The following is a 23,528-nucleotide window of genomic DNA, read 5'->3' on the forward strand; positions in this document are numbered from 1 at the left end:
CTGGGAATCGAACCTGGGTCGGCCACGTGCAAGGCAAACGCCCTACATGCTGTGCTATCTCTCCAGCCCCAACAAACAGTCATTCTTATAAACAAACGCATACACATCAAATGAGATGTGACAGGGGAGACTAAGCCTAGCCGTGGAGAGACAATCAGGGAAACGGGTTCAGGGGGAGAAGTGGAAGCAACTGCCATGTGCTGGGCTGGGCTGGGCAGAAGATGCAGAGCAGGAGGACTCAGAGCAGGCCCTGAACCACTACCGTGAGCTGAGCACTGGGGGCGCCCCCACGGCCCCCCTCTCCATGGCCAAGAGGACGGAGGCAGCATCTTCATCTCACTGACAGCCAAGTTAGACCCAAAGAAACGAGGTGCCTGGTCTGTGGCCACACAGGCCCGAGGTCCTCATCCTTCCCTGACACGGCAGCTGGCAGGCGGGGCAGGGTGGGGAGGAGAGTAGGTGTGGGCACTTGGCGAATGGAGTCCAAGGTCTCTGCGCTCTGGAGACACGTGTCAGACCTGAAGGCTCCCGACCTCCCTGCCCACTGTCTCCTCCTCAGTTAGCTGTTTACCCAGAGAGAAAAAGGTCGCCTCTTCTTTTTAGAGAGTCCCATCTGGGCTTCTTGAGACAGTTTCAAGGTGACCTTTAAGTTGTTCCTGTGTCCTCATGAGACGCAAGAAGCAAGTTAGTCTTCTTTTCACAGGAACCAGTGGCTGGGGCTGATATCCACATGTGAAGCAGATAATGATCCCCTACTCACAGGCTTGTTCTAAGGAGGAAATGGCAGGATATGCCTTGCAAAGACCAAAACCATAAAAAGCTACAGGGATGAGAAGGGACAAAGGGAGGCTTATTTGCCTCCGATCAGGAGACAAGGTGAATACCTGCTTTATAGGCTCCCCAGCTTCTGCCAGGAGTTCCGGGTCAGGGATATGAGCAAAAACTGTGCAGGGGGTGCCCGTGGTGAGCAGGGTCAGTATGTGGCTGTCTTCTGAAATAAGCCCAAGATGGACAGAGAGGTGAACTCAGGACAAAGCAGAATTCATAAGGCCCAGATCACAAGGAGGAAGGGAAGTGAGAGTGGACCTCACCCAAGGCTTAGGATCACTCAGGGCTTGCCCAGGATTCTAAGACTCTGGCCTGGACAGTGCAAAGGGCGGGGTGTGTATGCTCTGAAAAGCTTCAGGTTCAATCTCCAAACCCAGCTGGTTCTCTGAAAACCACGGTGACCTCCCCCAAAAGAAAAATCCAAACTGAGGGGCCAGAGTGATAGTACAATGGGGTGGGCACTTGCCTGGAAGACCTGGGTTTGATCCCGGCATCCCATATGGCCCCCCAAGCACTGCCAGGATTCATTCCTGAGTGCAAAACCAGGAGTAATCGTTCCTTGAGCACGCTGAATGTGCACCCCCCCAAATAAAAAACAAACAAACAAAATAAAACAAAAACCCAAAATGGTTCAAAATGTCCCAAGCTTCACTTACCCCTCCCCACCCAGGAAAGAGCCAGAATCTCTGACTGTCAAGAGAGAGAAGAAAAGGTCTAGATTTGCCTACTGTCACCCACTTTAACTCAGTGGAGTTAGTCAGACAATAACCCAGAGCATCTACCCCGGAACTTCAGTCTTTAACCCACCTCTCCCACACCCACCCCTGGCTGCACCCACCTGAGGCTCTGCTCAGTGATAAGGAATCAGGAGCAAACAGCACTCTCTAATCTGAAAGTAGGGGTACACCTTGCAAATGAAACAGCTGCCAGAAGTGACAGAATGAGGCTGACACAGCTCCTGCCCACACTAGGGCACTGGAAGATTAGGCAAGACCCAGCCTAGTTGTAGAAAGGTGCAGAAGGAGCACGGCCTCAGGCCCCTGCCCCGGAACCCACCTACCACATCCCACACACACTGGAGGCAGTTTAAGTGGAAGGAAGGGGCCAGAGAGAGTTCAATAGGCTGGAGCCCAGGCTTTGCATGTAGGTGACCTGGATTCAAATCCTAGCCCCAAACCAAACCCAAAAGTCAAAGGAAGAACAAAGTCAGCAGGCCACACCCCAAACCCCAAAAATCTTGAGGAAAGGATACCCAGTGACAGTGGAGGCTTGAGCAACTTGAAAACCTCCAGCCATAAGAGCACTGTAGGCGGCTGAGGTGGGGATTCACTGCCTTAGGTGGTTAAAAACCTGCAGGGTGGGGCGGGAGTCGGCACAGCAGTTAGGTTGGCTGGGCGTGTGCCTGAGTTCCATCCCTGGCACCACCTGGGCTCCCAAGCACTGCTGGGTGCAGGCCTGGAGACCACCAAGCACTACTGGGGTGGCCCAGGGATCCCTGTCCTGAACAGCATCTCGTCTTCCAGCCTTGCATCAAACTGTCAACCCGGTTGGCGGAGAATCGCTGATGGGGGGCCCCAGTCCTCCAGAGTACCACTTGGAAGCCCCCAATCCCCCCCTACTGGGCCCCGCTTGAGCAAAAAAATAAATAAAATAAAGAAACAAAAAACCCTACAGGGCCAGCTCCCACTCATCGAGGGCTTCCTGCAGGCACAGGGCAGTTTTGCCTATATTCATTTTTGTCACAGTCTCAGCAAGACCCTTCACACTCTGGCAAGACCCCTCCCCTGTTTGGGGAAACTGAGATCAAGAGAGGGTAAGCGGCAGCGTGGCAGAAGCCTTGTCTAACTTCAGCTCTACATGCTGCAAAGAGAAAGAAAAAAAAAAAAACAGGCTTTCCACTAGGGATACGGCTCAACAGCAAAATGCACGGCTTCTTTGCCTGAGACTTGGGTTCAAAACTCCGCAACGAGAAAGAAGAAAGCTGATGAACATAAAGATACCTAGTTTGGGACCAAGAGTTTGTTCTATGGGCTGGAATACATGCTTTGCATGCAAGAGCCCTGGTTCAATCCTTAGTATTGCATGACCCCCTGAGCACTGAGCCAAGAGTAGTCCCCAAATTAATCACCAGGTATTACCCAAAATACACATCAAATGGGCTTTTACTCTGGCCACCTGAATGGGGACCCTGGGATCTCTGGAGCTCCTTTCCCTACTCCCTTCCCCAGGAGACCAGATACCAGGGCTCCTTTGTTTTCAGAGGCAGAAAAACGTTTTTCCAAGCCAAAGGCCCTCAGAGATCATATCCAGCCTCCTCATTTTACAGTGGGAAAACTGAGGCCTGAGTCTAAGTGGTTGGCCCAGTGGAAAGGCAGAAATGTCAGACCTGGAGGGGGACACAAAGATCAATTGGCTTTTAGGAGAGGCATGACTGGCCCAAGGTCACAGAGGGTGGGGGAAGAAAAGCCATATCTCCTAACTTAGTCTAGAGTGAGGCACCTTTCCATGGTCCCTGTTCTGTTCTCGGGCTGCCCAGGGTCCCAGACACAGGTTCTGGCTGTGACAAAGCAGTCCCAGCCATTTGGGCCTGAGGGAAAACCCCTGAGTCCCCAGAGAAACGTCTTTGTGGTCCTACTCTCCTCCCACTAGAAAGCAGAGACTCAGTGTGTGGCCCAGCCCCAGGGCCCTAACAAAAGGCCAGTATGAATGGGAGGGGTGTGTGTGTGTGTGTTGGAGGGGGTGGGTAATTTACAGACAGGTCTCCCACAAGCAAATGACACGTCATGGTCACTGACAACAAGACACGGGCTTCCTGACTCAATTGATAAGAGTCAAATTTAGAAATTTTGGTCAATTTCACAGGTGGGGGAGAAGGGCAGAAAAAGGCCCAGCTTGTTCAAGGTCATATATCTGTCAGTATCCATGCACACTGCTCCCCTGGCCCAGCCCTGATTTTCCCCGGAAACTGGCTGCCGTCAGGGTGCGTGCTGGTGGCCCTGATCTTGTCAGGGCACCCCAGCTCCACACCAGCAGTGAGCTCTCGGGTCTGCCAGAACAGCGTTTTCCTGCAGCAGGTCCCCAGCCCAGCTCACACCAGCTGAGCATCATTACCGGCTCCCACATGTCCTTGGGAAAGCCGCACAGCTTCCTGCCGAGAGTCACAACTCCCCAAATCCCCACCAGCAGAGTCCCAGGTCCCCATGCCTGCCACAGCTAGTTGGGGGTTAAAGAAAAGGCAGTTTTCAAGCCCCTCAATATCACTTTCAGAGACTTCTGGGTTCTGCAAGCACCAATCCCATCAATCACCCAGCAAGCAGAGCACGTAGCCTGGCTGGGAGACCAAGCCCCCTGGAAGGGATCAACTTTACTCTTTCCCTTCTTCCAGAAAGGTTCACAGAGTCTTGGGCCAGAATCTCTAGACCCCTCTGCGTGTCCTTTTCCCACCTGGCTAAGTAGCAGGTCATCGTGACTGATCAGCCCAGACAGCACCTTGAGATACAGCTAGTGCCAACCTCGGAGTGAGCAGGGGCCAGACCCAACTTCAACCTTCAGAACGACCCCTTCACTTCCCAGATAAACTTCAGAAGTTTCCCTGACCCACTGGCCCATGAACCCATGAGGGATGGCATTCCTGGGGGATGTCTGCCCCACCCTGGTAGGCAAAGTTGACAGCTGACATTCTAGGGATGAAGGATTACGGGGATCCCCCATGTTCCACCATACCATAGATCTGCAGTACACAAGTCCCCCACTATACTCAAACTTTAAGACATACACCCCACGCAGCGTGCAATGGCACTGGTTGCTAATAACAGAAGAGACCACAACACTTGCTGGAAAGACAACTGTCTCGATCTCACACACAGCTGGGTGCCTGGCTTCCTGTGAAGCCTGACCCAGTCAAAAGAGGCATGCCAGGCCCTGGCTCCTGATCCAAGGTCTCCTAGGATCGACTCCTGCTCTCCCAAGCCCCGCCTGGCTCCGCTTTTGGGAGGTCTCGGGCTGCAGAGGCGGGAGCTCCACTCTGGGAAGGACAGAGATTGCAGGACGGATGCCGCGTGTCACAGGACTGGTGGAGCGTCAAGGCGTATGTAAGCAGCAAGAAGCTCACGGGTTGGGTGGCACACACCAGACTCACCTATCTTCATGAGGCAGGCCAGCAGGATCCAGAGGGAGATCTCGAAGGGCGTGCGCACGTGCCCGTAGTCAATGCCCAGCACTGGAAAGGCCTTTCGGGCCTTCAAGTGATGCTCAGTGACTGACCGGTTAACGGGGCGGCTCTCGGGGATGATATCAGGGGGGGCGGTGGTGACATCCCCCATGGAGCGTTCCCGCGGCGGTGGGACGGTGCTGGCAGTAGGACTGAGCTGGAGGCCATGGCTCCTGAGAATGGGGGGCAGCCCCAGGAGGGCCAGCAGCAGCAGCAAGGAAGGGAAGATGCGCGGTGGCGAGAGGCCGCAGATGCCAGACCACAGAAGCAGCATGCCGCTCACTCAGCCCCGGACACGCCAACGCTCAGCAAAGTGACAGCAAGTCCCAGGACATAGGTAGCAAGGCTCAGTGGGTGGGGAGAGACACCGGGGCAGTCTCTAGAGAAAGTTCATGTCTCAGGTATTTGAATGGAAGCAGTCCTCCGGGGGTGGAGGAAGGCTGGGTTCTCTCCAGAACTCCAGGCTGGGGGAAAGGGACAAGACGCAGGCTGCACCGCGGGAAGCGACCCAAGGTCTGCAACTCCAGGCCTGGGAAAGGGCGAGAGAGGAAGAGAGGAAGAGAGGGACAGGATAGGCTGGACCCCGGGCAAGGAAGAGAAGGAGGGAGGGCTGGCAGCCAGAGCAAAGTGAGTGAGGAGCTGGGACTCTGCTAGGGCAAGGAACAGGGAGCCTGAGCTAAAGGAAGGGGAAGGAGAGGGTGGGATCCAGTCGGGAAAAGGACAGAGGGGGCTGGAAGCCCAGGGTGCAAGGCAGCAGTGAAGGCGGAAAGCGGTCGGGAGCGAGCCCTCGCAGGGAAGGGTCTCGGAGTGCAGGAGCGCCGGCCGGGCAGAGATTCCGGGGAAATGGAGAGTGGCGGAAGGCGGAGGCAGGCGGCCTGGTGGGAGGGCGCCTCGGGGCAGGCTTGGGGGGTGGCTCGCAGGGGGCTAGCGGCAACACGCCCCTCCTTTCGGTCCTGCGCGGCACTGCACTCCGCCCCGGCCCAGCTTCTGCTCCTCCGTGTCCAGCTCCGGCTTCCGCCCCAAGCCTGGCCCCAGCGCCGCCGGCGGCTGACTGCTGCCCGTCAGAACCCAGGATTGCCATTTATAGGCACCAGCGAGCAGCCGGCACGGCCTGCTAGAGAGACCCATCAGCGCCCGCACGACGCAGCGACCCCTATCGCGAGGGAGGGAGTCTCGCAGAGGATGGAGAAGAAGTGGGAGGGGCGGGGGCGGAGGGAGGCGGTGAAGCTCACATAGAATCTACAAAGATTCTCTTACGCGTAAAACGCTTCGCCATGTACAAAGCGCTCTCATATCCATCTCTGCAGTCACATACATGAAAGCGTCCGACTAATCCCGGGAAACATATATTATTATTCTGTGTATTTCATTATCATGTGACCTTGAGTAAGTTACTTAACTTCCTGTCCACGGCCTTCTCCACTGGCGAGTGAAGATAGTAGCATCAGTATCAGAGGAATATTGTGATGACTAACTTAGGTCATCGGAATGGAACCTAAAAGTAATAGTTGCAATAGTTGTTATAGTTGGTTCTGCAGGTGAGGAAACAGGTTAAGAAAGTTCCCTAGCTAGCATGTAACTCGTATTAGTTTGCTAAGGATGCTGTAACAAAATACCACAGAGGTGTGGGGGGGATGTGGGGGGAATGATTGCTTCAAACACAGAAATGCATTGCTTTATATACTGTAACTGGAGTTCTAAAACAAAGATGTTGCGAGACTGTTTCCTCTGAGACCTCTGAAGCACAGAGAATTTGTTCTGTCTTTCCTAGTTCTAACATTTGCTGCATTCTTTAGTGTTCTGCCATTGTGTTACTATAACACCACATGCAACATCCCCCATTTTTCTGAACCTTGAATTTCCCCTTCTTTATAAGGACATCCGTCAGGCTGTTTTAGGAACTCACATTAGTGACCTCATCTTATCGTTTTCAATGGTCCTATTTCCAAATAAGGTCATGTTCACAATTATTGGGGTTAGGACTTCAACATCAGTTGGAAGGACACAATTCAAACCACAACACTAGTAGAACTGAGATCTGGATATGCACTATTGGTTTGGGTTCATAAGATTGAAGAGATCATGGCTGTATACTGGAATAATTGGAACGCTTTTGGTATTTTTAATTTGGAAGTCATACCTAGCTATATTTGGAGATGCTTCCCAGAGGTTCTCAGGAGACCATGCAGTACCAGGGATCAAAGTTGGAAAAGGTGACACTCCACACTTTGAGACTCTCCCTGATTCCACCGGGGGGGGGGGGGGGGGGGGGGGGGGGGGACTTTTGGCGCGAATTGGGATCACACTCAGCAGTGCTTAGAGCTTACTCCTAGGATGGCACAATTCTGTACTCAGAGATCACTCCTGGGTGCTTAAGGAAACCATATGGGGTGCTGGAGATTGAATCAGGGTCAGCCACATGCCAGGCAAGTGCCTTAACTCTTGTACTATCCCTCTGGTCCTGAAAAACTTTTAAAAAATACCATTACCATTGCCTGGACTGGAAAGAGAACTCAGTGGTCTGAAAATAGGCTTCATATAGAGTAGCCCCAAGCACTGTAGGTATAGCCCCAAAACTCCCCTCTCTCTCTCTACCCCATCCCCCATACACACATACACACACACATACACACATTACCTGGTACCCACATCCAGAGATTTGAATTCAGTTGTTCTTGTTCCATGGAATCACCCAGACAAGGCTAGTTTTTCAAAAGCTCCTGCATATACATACCTCCTTCTACTGTACATTTAGGGTTGACAACTATTAAAATTACTAAAATGTTGCCCCTGTTCTGCAGAAGAGCAAAAAAAAGACCAAGAAAGTCTAAGTGACTAGCTCAAGATCACAAAATGATTTCAAAGAGGCTGAGTTCAGTTTAGCAAATATTTTCTGGGCCTTCTGACAAGGTTCACATACTGGGCTCTCACGACACAGAGATAAGACACAGGGAAGAAGGAGGTGGTAGGGGTTGGGAGGAGGCCCAGATTGGACAAAACATGCTGATATTTTTCTATTTTTTTTTACTGGGTGGTAGATACAAAGGAAGTTCTTTTGGAACGACTCACCAAACCCTAATGATTTGTATAATAACTCATTGAGTACTTACATTTTGTCCACCATCCTTGAGATAGCCTATCCTTTCACTAAAAGGTGTGTTAAAATGATAATAAAGTGATATGATAGTGAATGAAGGTGCCAACGTTAAACTCAACTTCCTGTACCCCATATCCTCCTGGCACTTTCTGGGAGATGACAGAAAAGACTACAAGAGCCTATAGAGAAGTCCAAGGGCCTTGTGTCATCTGGGAGCAGATAAAAGGAGAACATTAGCTATAATAGAAGTAACCAAAGAGAAAATAGCATTTATGGAAAGGATCAGAATATTATAATGATGTCTCACAAGCATTATCAATTATTCAAGACCTGGTGTACAATGAGGGTTCAATAAATAGTAGCAGTTATTTTCATTTCCATTTTACAGACAAACAGAAACTAAAATACCAGGAGCAGAGCCATAGCACAGTTGCTAAGGCTCTTACCTTGCCTGTGGCCAGCTCTGGTTCAATCCTCATCACCACATGGTCCCCTGAGCACTGCCAGGCTGACTTTGGAAACTTTTGGCACTGCAGAGCTCAAGCAGCATCACATCCTTGGACCCTGACACTGAACCACTAGCTCTGTTGACTCAGATTCTCTGAGAGGGGACCCTGGACCTCAGAAGCACCACTTAGGACCCTCCCTCAACAAACAACTAAAAAGGATCACAAAGGATCACAGATGTAGTTCAGCAATATAACACTTTCCTTACAAGTGTGAGATCCTGGGTTCAATACCCAGAACCACATATGTGTGCACATACATAGGAATAGAAAAAAAACCAAATAAGTCTCAGAGACATAAAGTCACTTTATCAAGATTTCACAGGTGACAGATCCAGGAACTTAATTAGCTTTCTAACATGTGTATCAGTACTCTTTCAAAACGCTATAGGTTCCATGTAGAAGAACAAAGGGGCTTGGGTGAGTGGTGAAAGGACTGTCCAGGGACTGAAACCCTAACTTCTAGAGTTCTTCCCAGTCTAAGGCATGCTCAGATCCTCCTTCTCTGGATTCTCTCATTCCAGTCACAGTGAGTCCTTCAGGGCCATCCTGGGAGAAGTAGATCCCACGAGGGCCATGAAATGCCAACCCCAAGATCCTCCACAGTCTGGAGAAACTGGTAAACATGCAGGAGAGCCAGGAAAAACTCCTTGGGAGAAGCCACCTGTGACATGCAGGATGCATGATACTACAGGGGATGCGTCGCTCTTGTGGACAGCCAGCCATCTGGTTCCAGTGCCAGGCCATCTCTCATGACTAATAAGACTTTTTTTTTTGTTTTGCTTTGTTTTTGTTTGGGAGTCACATCTAGTGATGCTCAGGGGTTACTCCTGGCTCTGCACTCAGGGATCATTTCTGATGGGTTTGGGAGGTCATCTGGGATGTCAAGATGCTGGGAATGGAACCTGGGGTGGCTACATGTAAGGAAAGCACCCTACCCACTATACTATTGCTCCATTCCCCATCATTAATTAGAAGACTTTAGATAAGTTAATCATCCTCCCTGATGCTTCTTTCAGTGTGTGGGGACGACAATGAAGTTAATTGCATGGGACTGTTTCCAAGATGTCAGCCGAGATATCTGCAACACTAAGAGCAGCACTGCATATAGTTCCCATCAGTGTCTTTACTTACAAGCCCTGAGTATAGACCGTAGGTTTGGTTTGGTTTGGCTTTTGTTTTGGAGCCATCACAGAAGTTCTCAGCACTGTGCCCGAGAATTGCTCCTGCAAGTCCTTGGAACATCATGCAGTGCCAGGATTAAATTGAAACCTCGCTCAGCCCATTGAGCTATCTTCATATTTTAATAACAGCCCCTAATTTTCATAAGAATTTTATGTAGGGTCTGGAAAGAGAGGTGAGGTGCCTGCCTGGCATGTGTTTGACCCTGGTTTCATCCCCAAACTCAGGGACTCTTCTGAGCACAGAGCCAGTAATAGTCTTGGGCAAGGCTGAGTGTGGCCCCAATATCCCCCCCCAAACAATAATTTTAGATAAATGATATTATTTGTTGTGCATGTTAAAAGCATAATGTTCCAAAAAGTTGTAAATTAAAGAATACCATAATATTTATAGCCCTGTTTTAGCATGCCCTCTCATTGAAAATTTTATTTCACTTCCTTCCTGTTTGCTGTTGCTATTCTGATAACTGGGGCGTCCCCCATATCCCTGTCTGTGCCATTCAAACATTTCACTGTGGTGCTCCCCAGGGTGTGGCATTTGCAGAGGCAACTGTGGTATCCTCCAGGCTTGCACTTCTTTCAGTTGTGGTGCCTGCATATGTCTTCACAAGAGCTTGTGCTCTTCTAACTGAGTTCCTCACACCCATTGTAGATGCAGTGCTCACTGGGGTTCACTGGGGAGCTTGACATCGGTTTGGCAGTGATTGTACTTCCTGACCGCAGGGCTGACACACCTCTAGTTTGAGTCTTACCCGTGGGCACATGCTTTTGTTGCAGTATTTGCCCATAACTGGCTGCAAAGTGGTCAGAAACCACTTACAATGCCAAAGATCACAGTTCCAGGGTTGCGCTCAATGCACCACGAACTCATGACCACACCACACCATTCATGTTTTCTAAGCCATTGGGCTACTCGGTGCCCCAAACACTCTTTTGGGAGGGAGTGGGGTGGATTGGACCACACCCAGCAATGCTCAGTGTTTCCTCCTGGTTCTATGCTTAGGGATCGCTGCTGGAGAGGCTCATCAGGCCTTATAGGATGCCAGGGAATAAATCTTGACCAGTCTCATGCTAGGCAAATACCTTATCGGTGTTTATCTGCTGTAAAAGCTTTCTGGACCCTCTTTTCTTTCTTTCACATTCCAGGCCCACACTGTTCTTGACTCAGACAAGTTGTGGGCTCTGTGAACTTTTCCGACTGCGGATCAAGATCAGTCTCTGGGTGCCTGGACCTTCCCCAGCATTGACCACATCTGCTCCCATAGCCATTCATTAAATTCTTTCACTGAAAGTGATGGGAATTTATTGAATGGACGTAAGTATGACATCAACAGACACGTGGCAAGTAGTGTGTATGAGGAAAGAACTTGCTGGGCTACTTATTATCTGTCCATCATGGAAAGTCACATTTGCTTTTGTTTCTCAGTTTGTTCTGGTATAGGAGGTGTGGGGGGTCATGAGTCTTATTTTTGCAAGGTTAATGGAAAGATTAAATAGCTGATGTATATCAAGCTCAGTTCCTGTCAGATAGTTGGCACTAAGTGCCAACTGAGTTCATTTCCTTCTTTCCTTTGTTATATAATATCACAGTTCTCAAGGCCGTCTAGTCTCCCCTCCTCTCACTCCGCTTCAACCACACTTTCTCCATGTCATTCTCAAATACTACCTTAGTCCTTAGCACATTCTGTTCCTTCTGCCTGCCTGGAACACTCTTCCCATTAGCTAATTGGTGCATTTCTTCACATCCTTTAAGCCTTTGTACAAATCTTCCTTATTTTGGTTGTGGGGAAGAAGGGGCAGTAGCATTGCTGTGGCATAGCTGGGTAGCTGTGCTCAGGACTTACTCTTGGTGCTGTACTCAGGCATCATTCCTGAACTCCCACATGTAAAGAATGCCCTCAGCCCATTTAACTTAGTCTCTCTTTCTCTCTCTCTGGTCCAAGAGTTTTTCTTTTATTTATTTGTTTGTTTGTATATTGGCTTCTTGGGTCACACCCAGTGATGCTCAGAGGTTACTTCTGGCTCTGCACTCAGAAATTACTCCTGGTGATGCTAAGGGGACTATATGGGATGCCAGAGATCTAACCCAGTTCGCATCAAGTGTCATACTCCCTGTACTATTGCACTAGCCCCCAGGAATTTTTCTTGTATCTGTTTCTGAACTTCAGCTCTAAGTAGTTCTTATGATCAAATGGCCTGTTTAGGGCCATGGATTCTGCCACCTTCCACTGCCACGATGGTTCAGATGTTCACTTCTCAGCGCTTCACCTTTCTTATCTTCAATCTCTTGATCCCTCTTGAACCATTTTCTTTAGCTCCCTCATGAGATCCCTTTATCACCTGACTTTCCTCCCTGCCCTGACTGCTCCCTCTCTGTCTGCTGTGGTTGAATCCTCAGCCACTCAGGGGTCACTTCTCACCTTTCTGATCTCTAGATCTATATTCATTTCTCTGATGATCTCTTTTCCTCATGGTTTCAAATAACAGGAACGGGCAGACAGTCCATAGATTGTACCTCTGCTCTAAACCCAGGATACTGCAGCCCACTGAGCATTCCACATGTCCACCTGGCTGTGTACCAGAAATCTCAAACTCAGTAGGTCCAAACCAACAGGGGGGTCTTCCCACCCACTTCCCAGCCCTGCTTCTCCCACTGCCGTTTTCCTTGTGCAGGAAGCAGTCACTCCATCTTCACACGTCTTCAGGCCAAAATCCTGAGTCATCCCAGACTCCTTTTTTCCTTTCCTGTCAATCCTTGGCAGAAACTATCAATTCGATCTCAAAAGCATTTTCAGAATCCAACTGCTTCTTACTGCCTTCCCCACTCCCATCCCAATCACAACCATTTCCATTTCTTCTCCAGATTATTACAACAGTTTCCAAGCGGTGTCAGCTCAACACAGCAGTCAGAAGGATCCCTATAAAGTCTCTGTTAGATTCTATCATCTCCTTCCCAGATCCCTCCAAGGTCCTTATTACTCACCAGTTCTACTCAGCCTCTCTCTGGCTTCATCCCAATACTTGTTCCTTCTTCATCCAGCTCTAGCCACCCTGGCTTCCTTGCTATTTCTTTTCTTTTTGTTTGGTTGCAGGGACACATTCAGTGGTGCCCAGGGCTTATTCCTGGCTCTGTGCTCAGGGACCACTTCTGGTGTTGTTTCTTGGAGGACTAGGAATTGAATCCTGAGTTGACTATAAGCAAGGCAAGCACCTTACCCACTGTATTACCTTTCCAGCCCTGCTTTTCTTTTCATTCCTTTTCTTTCTTTTTTTTTTTCCTTTTGAGAGTTGAGGTAGGAACACTTCTAGTGCTCAGAGGCTACTCCTAGTGCTGCTCAATAGTGCTCTAGGGACCTTGAGGTGTTGGGGATCAAGCTGTGGGCTTCCACATGCAAAGCACATTTTCCAGCTCTTTGAGTTGTCTCCCAGCACAAATAAGAACATGTGTTTAACTTGCTGTTTTGTCTTTTTTTGTGCTGGGAATCAAACCTGGCCCTTTAAACATGCAGAAGTAGTGCTTTACTGCTGATCTACATCCTTGACCATTATTTATTTCCAAACACCCCAGGTTTAGTGATTTTTGAGAACTTTTGGTTTACCTGGTGTACAGTTATTCCCAGATATCTGTGCTTGGCTTCCCCCTTCACTTCCTTTGGGTCTAAGATACTCCCTCTCAGAGAGGCTCCCCCCTCAGCTCCATATCTTCTCTTTACAGTGTAATACCTGGGCCATATATGTGTCTCAGTGGTAGATTACTTGTCTTGTATGGATGAGGTCTTGGATTGAATTTCAGCACTGCGTGGACCCTTAAGCACTGTCTGGAGCGACCCCAGAACAATGAGCCAGGTATAACTCATGAGAACTACTGGGTGTGACCCCAAAACAAAACCAAAGAAAAGAAGCAATAGGGGTCAGAGTGATGGTACAGTGGGCAGGGCGCTTTCCTTAGACCTGGCTCACCCAGGTTTGATCCCTGGCACCCCATGTGGTCCCTGAAACCTGCCAGAAGTGACCTCTGAACTCAGAGCACCACCAGATGTAGCCCTCCACCTAATAAAATAAAACAAAACAAAGGTGCAATACCTGCATCACCTCCCTTTTCTTCTTTCCTCCTTTCTTAATTTTTATCTGTGGCTTTCACTATCTGACATACTGCATTCCTACATTATTACAGTCTGACAGCAGGAATTCAAGGCAGAGAGCAAAATAGTTGGTAAGTCAGGCTTGAAGGGGCCAAGAGGTGCTCAGTGGCTAAAGTTCCTCCCTTGCAAGGTGAGGGTCGGTGGAGAGTGGGGTGGGTTTGTACTGGTGCTGCCAGCATGCGCCAAGTGCAATCCTGCCAATCTGCTGCTATATGCCCTCCCCAGAATCACAGTCATTCCTTGTAACTTGGCATGTGCAAGAAGTGCAGTTAAAAGGTGGGAACTCTAACAACTAAAATGGCACATGAGTACCATGGTCACGGGTACTACCCCTGGTGATCATGCGCAGGCACCATACAAAAACTGTGTGAGCACCAAAACCAAGTGTGTGTGCCACCCTCAGTCTTCACGTTAACAGAAGGGAAGAGGACAGCCAAAGACTCCTGAAGCCAAACTCCCTATATTTGTAAGCTTGCTCTCCCAGTGCTCAGTTGTGTGACTGTAGGCAAGTCATTTCATCATGCCGATGTCTTCATCTATAAGACGGAATAACAATAAAACCATTGCCATAAGATTTTTATGAGGGTTCAATGGATTCTGCATATAAAGTACTTAGAACTATATCTGCTACTTAATAAGTGCCACATGTTTTTGCTATCATTGTTATTTCAAAATATTTGGTTCATAGTAAGACCTATATAATTATGTGTTACTATTGTTCTGATTTGAGGGGCCATGCCTGATGTTGCTCAGGGATCACTCCTAGAAATGCCCAGGGGATGATACAGGGTTCTGTGGACCAAACCCTGGTTGACTACAAGCAAGGCAAGTTCTTTCCCTGCTGCACTATCACTACCCATCTGTTCCAAGTGCAAAGCAAACTCCTTCCAAGCCTGGAAGTCCTATGTAATTGTTACCCATTTATTCACATTAGAATGTACACTGTTGTATTAGACTTAGAATAGCAGTTTGCATAATAAAACATTAAAGAAAGATTTGTTATATGAGAACACAAACTTGATACAATATTTTAATCTTTCTTTCCCTCCCTCTCTCTGTCTCTGTCTCTCTTTATCTCTCTGTCTCTCTTTGTGTCTCTGTCTCTCTGTATCTGTCTCTGTCTCTCTCTCTGCCATACCCGGTGGTGCTCAGGGGCAACTCCTGGCCTTGTGCTGGAGTTCTCCCAGTGGTGCTGCAGTGGTGGTCAGGGGACCATGCTGTACTGAGGATTGACGTAGAGCCTCCTGCCTGTAAAGCATACTCTCAGCCCATTGAACCATTTCCCCAGTCCCATTTATGGTAATTTAAACTTATGTCAGGGGCAGAAAGATAATACAAGAGCTAAGTTACCTGCCTTGCACCCAGATGACACTGTTTTCACCCCTGCACGGCATATGGTTCCCCCTACACTGTCAGGGGTCACTACTGAACACAGTCAGAATCGCCTCTGAGCACCTCCTGGTGAGGTCCCAAAACTCAAATAAATAAATAAATAAATTTCTATCAATGCCAGCATAGCACACGTATCCATCATCATCTTTAGTTTTCACTCAGTATGATAAGCATCTAACCACGTTGATAGACACAAACCTCCTTCTTTTAGCTGCTGTCAGGTAAATATTCTTCCTGCTCTTATTTTCTGTTTTTTTTTAAATGCTCTTTTCTCATTTCACTTCCCTCCCCTTGGTTGCTGTTGCTTTTGCAGTGTCTGGAGTCGGAGTGCTGTAGCCCTGGGAACATAATGGCAATGCCACTGAGCTTACTCTTGACAGCGTGGAAGTCACAGTGTCAGCCCCAGTTCATGCTCTGTTTTTTTTTCAGATTTAATTTCACTTTTTGTTTAAATAAATAAATATTGCATCATGTTGCTATATTTCCCCTTTATATCTGTTCTTCTATTGATGGAAATTGGAACTGTTACAGTTGTGCTATTGTTGTATATTGTGTTATAGTGTTGTATCAGCTATTCTGCATATATCTTGGTACATAGGTGTAACAATCCCCCTGCCCCCACCACCAGGGGATGTGGCTCAGCCATCAAGCACTTGCATTGTATATTTGCAGCCTGGGCTTAGTACACACACACACACATACACACACACACACACACACACACACTTCTCCCTATATACTTGTAAATTGTATTTCTGTATTTAGAATTTGTATTGCCTCTGCTTTCCTAAATTGTTTTTCTAAATTACCTTTTGCCTTCTCACCTGCAAGTATGAGACTTTTCCCATGGTCTCCTCAGTACTTCCTTTGTTAATTTGATGGGTAGAAAATCGAATAAATAGAATTTACATGTAAATTACTTTTGTGTTTATTTATCAGGGCTTTTTTTTTTTGCCACACTCAGTTGTGCTCAGGACTTACTCCTCCTGGCTCTGTACTCAGGGATCACTCCTAGTGGGGCTCAGAGAATCATATGTAGTGCCAAGGACTGAACCCAGGTCGAGGTAAGCATGCAAGGTAAGCACTTTACCCTCTGTACTACCTGACTGGCCCTCTTCACTTTTTGACATTAACTTTTAACATCAGAATACCTTTAAATCTATGGAAAAGTTGCAAAGATAGTTGATGAAGTTCCCAGGAGCCTTCACTCAATTTCTCGTAGTGCCTTCAATTTATGTTACCATGGTAGGTTTGTCAAAACAGAAAAACCATCAGTGGCATATTGCTATTAAACTCCAGACTTCATTCCAATTTCACCAATGTTTATTTTCTATTGCAGGATCCCATCTAGGCTAGTAAATTGCATTCAGTCCTCTCTCCTCTCTCTTATTAACCTTCTCTGGTCTGTGACTATCTCTTGGTGCTCAGGGGATTGTTGGATAACATTGGGTTGTCCTTGCTCCTCCCACAAGGAGCTTAGGTTTATTGAGTTACTCCCCCAAAAGTGCCCCTGAGACACACCCAGTTCCATCAATCACTAATAATCCTATACTGCTTTTTTCTTTCCTTTTTGTCACTTGCATGATTGAGCAATGTTCTTTTTGTATAGACACAGGAAGATAGTTCATGCTATACTTTGTAACATGGGAGTTAATTGACTCCAAAATAATATTTACTCTGGGCATCCATATTTGCTTGACTTAAACCTCAGTTTCCCTTAGTTCCTAACACTTCAAAAGCAGGGTCCCGATGAAGGGACTGGATGGACCCAGGGCAAACTGTAAGCTATCCTGGCATCGAAAAGGGGACAAGCTAAGCATCTTAAATATAATAAATTAAGAGCATGGTCATGGGACAAAATTCTGTCATGACCCAAAATAAAAAATAAGTGTATAAGGCCCTGCTGGGGTTAGAAAAGACTAACCTGGCCTGAGGACTGTGATTTATAGTGATATATAAAGGCAAAGGCCCTCCCGTTGATCATCGATTTACTCGAGTGGGCCCAGTAACGTCTCCATTGGAGACTTTGTTGTTACTGTGTTTGGCATATCGAATACGTCACGGGGAGCTTGCCAGGCTCTGCCGTCTGGGCGAGATACTCTCGGTAGCTTCCCGGGCTCTCCGAGAGGGGTGGAGGAATCGAACTCGGGTCGGCCATGTTGGCTGCATGCAAGGCAAACGCCCTACCGCTGTGCTATCGCTATAGGTCTGGGATATATAGAGAGATGTTCCCAGGAAAAGCCAACCTTAAGCGGAATATGTATCTTACTGTGTTCATATAATGGGTCTCATTCCCCTGACCCTGAAAGAGCCCCCAATATGACATTGGGCTACACTATCACATGACGGAGACGAATGGAGATGTTACTGGTGCCCGCTTGAGCAAATCGAGAAACAACAGGGTGACAAGTGACAAGTGACTGTGTTCATACAAAATGACTAGAAATATTACAAGAAGTAAATTCACTATGATTGTTTAAAAGGATTACTAGCTGAGGAAAGGAGAAAGCAATACACCCTGGATAGAATCCCACCCTTGAGCAGATCTCCTAGTAATCTGGAGTGCTGAACCCTCAGATGAGATCTTGTCCTTAGAACTTCCCCTGAAAGAGTGGCTTTACCTCTTTTGTTGTTATGACAATGTTCAACCCCACCTATGTGTACTCCACCCTTCATGATTTCTACATGCTGTAAGGGGTAAGAGGGCTAGAGGGCTTTGAGGTCTACGAGGAGACTAGGATAATGGAACTATGATGATTGGGACTACAACCAAACCTTTGACTACGATTGTGCTATAAGAGGAGAGATCAGACTACACTGGGGAGGAGAAAGAGAAATAAACTGTCTACCAACCAACCTGGGGTCCTGTTCTCTATTCCCCTGGTCCTTCATTCGTCTGTCACTGTGGGCCGGCCAGCTCTTGGCGACCGAACACTCAAGTCCTGTGTACGCCCATGCATTTTCTTTGGAAACTCACAGGAGATTAAGCCCTGGGTTCCTGCATGCAAAGCGTGTGCTTCAGCATGCAAACCATGTACTCTAGTCCTTTGAGCCATCTCCTTGTCCCATGACCGTTTTAGAAGCACTAGTCAGATAGTTTGAAGACTGTCCCTCAATATAGATGTTTCCTTCCTGTCTGGATGGGGTTAGGGGTTTAGAGGAAAAATAGCCGGAAAGTCAAATAACCTTCCGTCACACACCATCAAAGAGAAACTTTTTACTAATAGGTCTTACTACTTTTGATCACTTGCTTCATGAAAGTGGCTTCAGTTTACTCCACTCAGTGTTACTGTTTTTTTTTTCTCTAGTTTTTCAAAGTTTTATCTAATCATTTTGTTTGTCTGGATTTTTGTGGTGCCAGGAATCTAATCCAGGACTTCACACAGGCAAAGCACTTTGCCCTACTGCTGACCCATATCTCCAGTTTCATTTAATTTTCTTTTTCATTTTTATTTTAGGCACTGTGGTTTGCAATCCTATTAATGACAGGGTTCCAGACATAAAACGTCCCAGATCATCACCCTCCACCTGAATGTCCTTTCCTCCACCATAGCCCTAGGGCATTTGTTTACTCTCCTACTTATTTCTTTATATCCCATCTATGAGGAAAATCATTCTGTTTCTGTCCCCCTCCCTTTGACTAACTTCACTCAGCAGGATGCTCTCCAGATCCATCCACATAGCAAAAAAAATCATGATTCTATCTTTTGTTATAGCCCAGTAGTACCCCAGTGTACTATAGTTTCTTTATCCAGTCATCTGTTCTTGGACACTTGGGTTGCTTCCAGATTTTGACTATTGTGAATAGTGCTGTCAACTAATTTTTTTTAATTGAACTTCTGTGCCATACTCAGTTGCAAAGTTGTTCATGATTGGGTTTCAGTCATACAATGTTCTAACACCAGTCCTTTCTCCAGTGCACATTTCTCACCACCAATGTCCCCAGTTTCCCACCTGCCACATTCCCACCCCAACTTGTTCCAATCTTTTTTTTTTATTTTTGGTTCACACCTGGCAATGCACAGGGATCACTCCTGACTCTGCACTCAGGAATTACTCTTGGCTGTGCTCAGAGGACCATATGGGATGCTGGGAATCGAACCCAGGTTGGCCGTGTGCAAGGCAAGCACCCTACCCACTGTGCTATTGCTCCAGCCCTTTCTAATCATTTTTGTTTGTCTGATTGGTTTGTTTTTGATTTTGGTTTTTTTGGGGGGGCACTCCCAGCATTGTTTGGGCCCTGGGAGTAGGGGAACACATGATGCTAAATGAAAGCTGGGCTCTGAGCGAGCAGAAAGAATGCTCCAGCGTGTTGAGCTCCCTCCCTGCTCCTTTCTTCTGTTCATTTTAATTTCTATTTCCCTGAAAATTCCTCAGAGAATTGCTTGCTCATGTCCTTTGCCCATGTTTCAACTTGCCTATTTGTCTTTAGATCTTACTGATTCCTATATGTGATTTATATATAAATTGCCATCTGCTTCAATTAGGAAATCATTTAGTAGTTAATTTTGTGGAGATCTTTTGCCATGTGTACATTTCTAGTTTTTAATTAATCCTGTTTACATATTGTTTTCTTTATTCTTTGTGCTTTGAGAACTACCTTTGGAACACTCAGCTGTGACTCATCAGTCCATAATAACCATCGCTTCTTGAGACTTTATCCATATTGCCTCTTTCCTCCAATGCCCATTCACTAGCAGGCAAGTTCCTACTTATCTTTACTGTCATAAATCAAATGAAACCTTCTCTGCAAACTTCTTCCCAGTTCCCCCAGGTAAGAATAGTTGGTTTCTATCTTCCCAGTGCCCCCACAACTTGTCCCTATGTTTATGAGAGCATTATTGCCCTCCATTATAGTGCTCTTCACTTAGGATACATATATAAATATTTATTTATAGGGACCTTGTCAGCAGATGGGGGGAGGGGCCAGTGATACTCCCAGTGATACTTAGCCTGAGTGTGAGCTCAAAGTTTCAGTGCTAAAGCCTGGTGGCACTTGAGAATCAAGAGAGCCATACCCATGGTGGTGCTGGGTGGGAGATATGGGGTGCTAGTACATGTTACCCCTTTACATCATATCCTTTGTTCTGTTTTATATATATTTATAGATAGATAGATAGATAGATAGATAGATAGATAGATAAATAGATTTTGCTTTTTGGGTCACACTCAGCGATGCTCAGGGGCTACTGCTGGCTCTGCACTCAGGAATTACTACTGGTGGTGCTCGGAGGACCATATGGGATGCTGGGAATCTAACCCAGATTGACCCCGTGCAAGGCAAATGTCCTACCCTCTGTGCTATCACTCCAGTCCCTATATATATAGTCACCTAGAGCTAAATACTATAGGCCTATCACTTTTTCCTTTGCCCCTGGTCCAATCCCCTTCAAGGCTACAAGTTGCGGTTAGAATGACTTGCTTAAGGCATAGGTGATGGTTTCTGTGTTTTAGGTGTACATGACTAGGGGGTTGAGTGAGGCTCAAGGCCAGACACATGATACAGGCACCCTGTTTTGCTATCTTTGCCCAGTTACTCCCTCTTGCAAGGTTCCACTTCAAGGCCGCTTTGCAAGGTCGTGCTTTTCCTGCTCCAGAGCCTGTCACCCTGCTTCACAAAGGGATCACTCCTGCTCATGCTTAGGAAACCATACATGATGCCGGGGATTGAACCTGAGTTATCCACATGCATGGCAGGCACCTTAACCTCTATACTATCTCTCCACAACATTCATTATTAAATACATGCAATGTAGCATTTACCACAGTAACTGTTTTGAAGTGTGGCTTTGGTGGTCTCATTCAACATTCACATTGTTCACAGCCCTTGCCACTGTCCCCATAACTCTTCACCTCTGCAAGTCTGCAAGTTTCCCTGTCAAACTGTAATCCCAATTTCCCCACCTCCAGTTCCTGACAACCACTATTATACTTTATATTCTGACCACTCTAAGTACCTTGTAAACGTGGGGTCTTCCAGCTTTTGCTTTAGGTGATTGGATTACTTCACTTAGCATATGTCTAAGTTTCCACTATATTGTAACATATTCAAGAATTTCTTTCCTTTTTAAAGCTGAAAGATATCCTAGTCTCTGGATGCATCACATTCTGGTGATCCTTGATCAATGGACCAAGAATGTAGGTTGTTTCCACCTCTTGGCTAATTGTGAATGTTACTAGGAATGTGTATGTGCAAATATCTCTTAAGACCTGTTTGAGATGTATGATTTCTGGTTCATATGGTAATAATTTTTTGTTTTGTTTTTGAGCTCTAAGGATACACATGGTTCATGGTACTTTGAGTATCATGCAGTGCTAGGGATTGAGTCAGTTTCTCCTGTATATAATGCATGCATGCTCTCAGCCCTTTGAGTGCTCTCTCCAGCTGGTTATTCTATTTTTAGCCTAAGGAGTCTCCATAATGTTTTCCACAATGGCAGTATCATTTTACAGTCCTACCAAAAGTGTACCAGGGTTCCAATTTCTCACCAACACTTGTTTTCTGGTTTCCTGAAAGTAGTCATCTGAATGGGAGTGAGGGGACTATTTAATTCATCTTTACAGCTGAGTATTTTGCAACCAGGCATGATTGAGTAAGGGGTTATGGAATGAATGAATAAGGTTATAATATAGATGGGAGGTATTCAGACTTTTCGCTCTTATATTCCCTTCTAAAATCTTGCCCTGTCTCTCTATTTGTGACGTTCAAGTAGAACACTAATTTTAACACAAAGAAAGGGCTGCAGAGACAAATGATTAGTTCATGCTTTGCATGTGGGAGGCCCAGCTTCAATTCTCAACATTGCCAGGCGCAACCCCTGAGCACTTAGCCAGAAATAACCCCTGGTCCTTCTGCATATAGCCGTCTTCCTCCCAAAAAGACAATTCAAGAAGATCTTATATACAGAAAAGGTGACTTTTTTGTGCCATAGCTGGAGGTGCTCCTGGCTTACTCCTTGCTTTGTGCTCAGGAATTACTTCTGGAAGGGCTTCAGGGACCACTGAGATACCAAAATCAAACCCAGGTCAGCTGTATGCAAAGCAAGAGGCCTTTTAAAAAAATCTCCTCCCTTTCCCTATTGTTACAGTATTTTATTGTTGCAGTGGCTGGTGTCACATTCACAGACACACAGACACACACATCCCTTGTGTGGTGCTCTCACACCCGGCTGCAGTGCTCCTCAGGGTCACACTCTAGTAATGCTGGTTGTAGTGCTCACGAGGGGCCACTGTGGAGCTCACACACCAGCTCACTACAGGTTGTGCTCCTGGCTGCGGTGCCTTGTGAATCTTTAGCTGCAGTGTGGGCACGCATAGGACAGTGCATTGGAGATCACACACCCTTTTGGAGGCCCAGGGCTTCTGAACAACAAAGTCTCAGGAACAAGTTTGATACACAGGGCAGCACTAAGGATCAAATCCTCAGCCACATACTTTTGCCATGAAGCCAATCCCAAGTCCTCACAAATAGAAAACTTAAATTCTTCTTCTTCTTCTTCTTCTTCTTCTTATTATTATTATTATTATTATTATTATTATTAATTCCTCTGCCCCTCTCGGAGAACCTGGCAAGCTACCGAGAGTATCTCGCCCGCACAGCAAAGTCTGGTAAGCTACCCATGACATATTCCATATGCCAAAAACGGTAACAAGTCTCACAATGGAGACGATACTGGGCTCCTCGCTCAAGCAATTTGATGAACAATGGGAGGACAGTTCTACAGTGCTATTATCATTATTATTATTATTAGTAGTAGTAGTAGTAGTAGTAGTGGTAGTAGTAGTTGGGGGGGGACCATACCCACTATTGGTCGAGTACTACTCTGGCATGATGTTCTGAGGTCATTAATCTTTCTCCTCAGAAGACCATGCAGTGGCAGGGCTTGAACCTTGGCCTCATGCATACAGAGCAAATGTTTCCTCCCTTTAAACTATCTCCCTGGCCCCAAATGAGCTACTTTCTTTATGAGCTACTTTCTTTCTTTATTCATTTATTTATGTTTATTATTATAAAGTCTATTATTGACTACCTACCTAATTCATATTTCATGCAGTGATATATAGGAATCAAACTCAGGGTTTTATACAGGCAAGGAATCAAATAGGAAAACTCAGGGTTCCTGCATGCAAGGCAAGTGCTATGTCACTGAGCTACCTCTCTGGCCAAATGGA

General features: G+C 46.8%; 1 protein-coding gene across 1 annotated transcript in view; it reads right to left on the reverse strand.

Annotated features, from left to right (window-relative positions):
• Nucleotides 1-6,089, reverse strand: part of SLC9A1 (solute carrier family 9 member A1) — a 45,913-nt gene extending 39,824 nt beyond the window's left edge. The window contains exon 1 of the mRNA XM_056122631.1: nucleotides 4,967-6,089. Coding sequence (XP_055978606.1) covers nucleotides 4,967-5,312 — 346 coding nt within the window. The 5' untranslated portion in view covers nucleotides 5,313-6,089. The remainder of the gene's footprint in view (nucleotides 1-4,966) is intronic.
• Nucleotides 6,090-23,528: the final 17,439 nt, after the last annotated feature.

Source organism: Sorex fumeus, unplaced genomic scaffold (assembly GCF_029834395.1).
Source record: "Sorex fumeus unplaced genomic scaffold, SorFum_2.1 ptg000047l, whole genome shotgun sequence".
NCBI classification, from domain to species: domain Eukaryota; kingdom Metazoa; phylum Chordata; class Mammalia; order Eulipotyphla; family Soricidae; genus Sorex; species Sorex fumeus.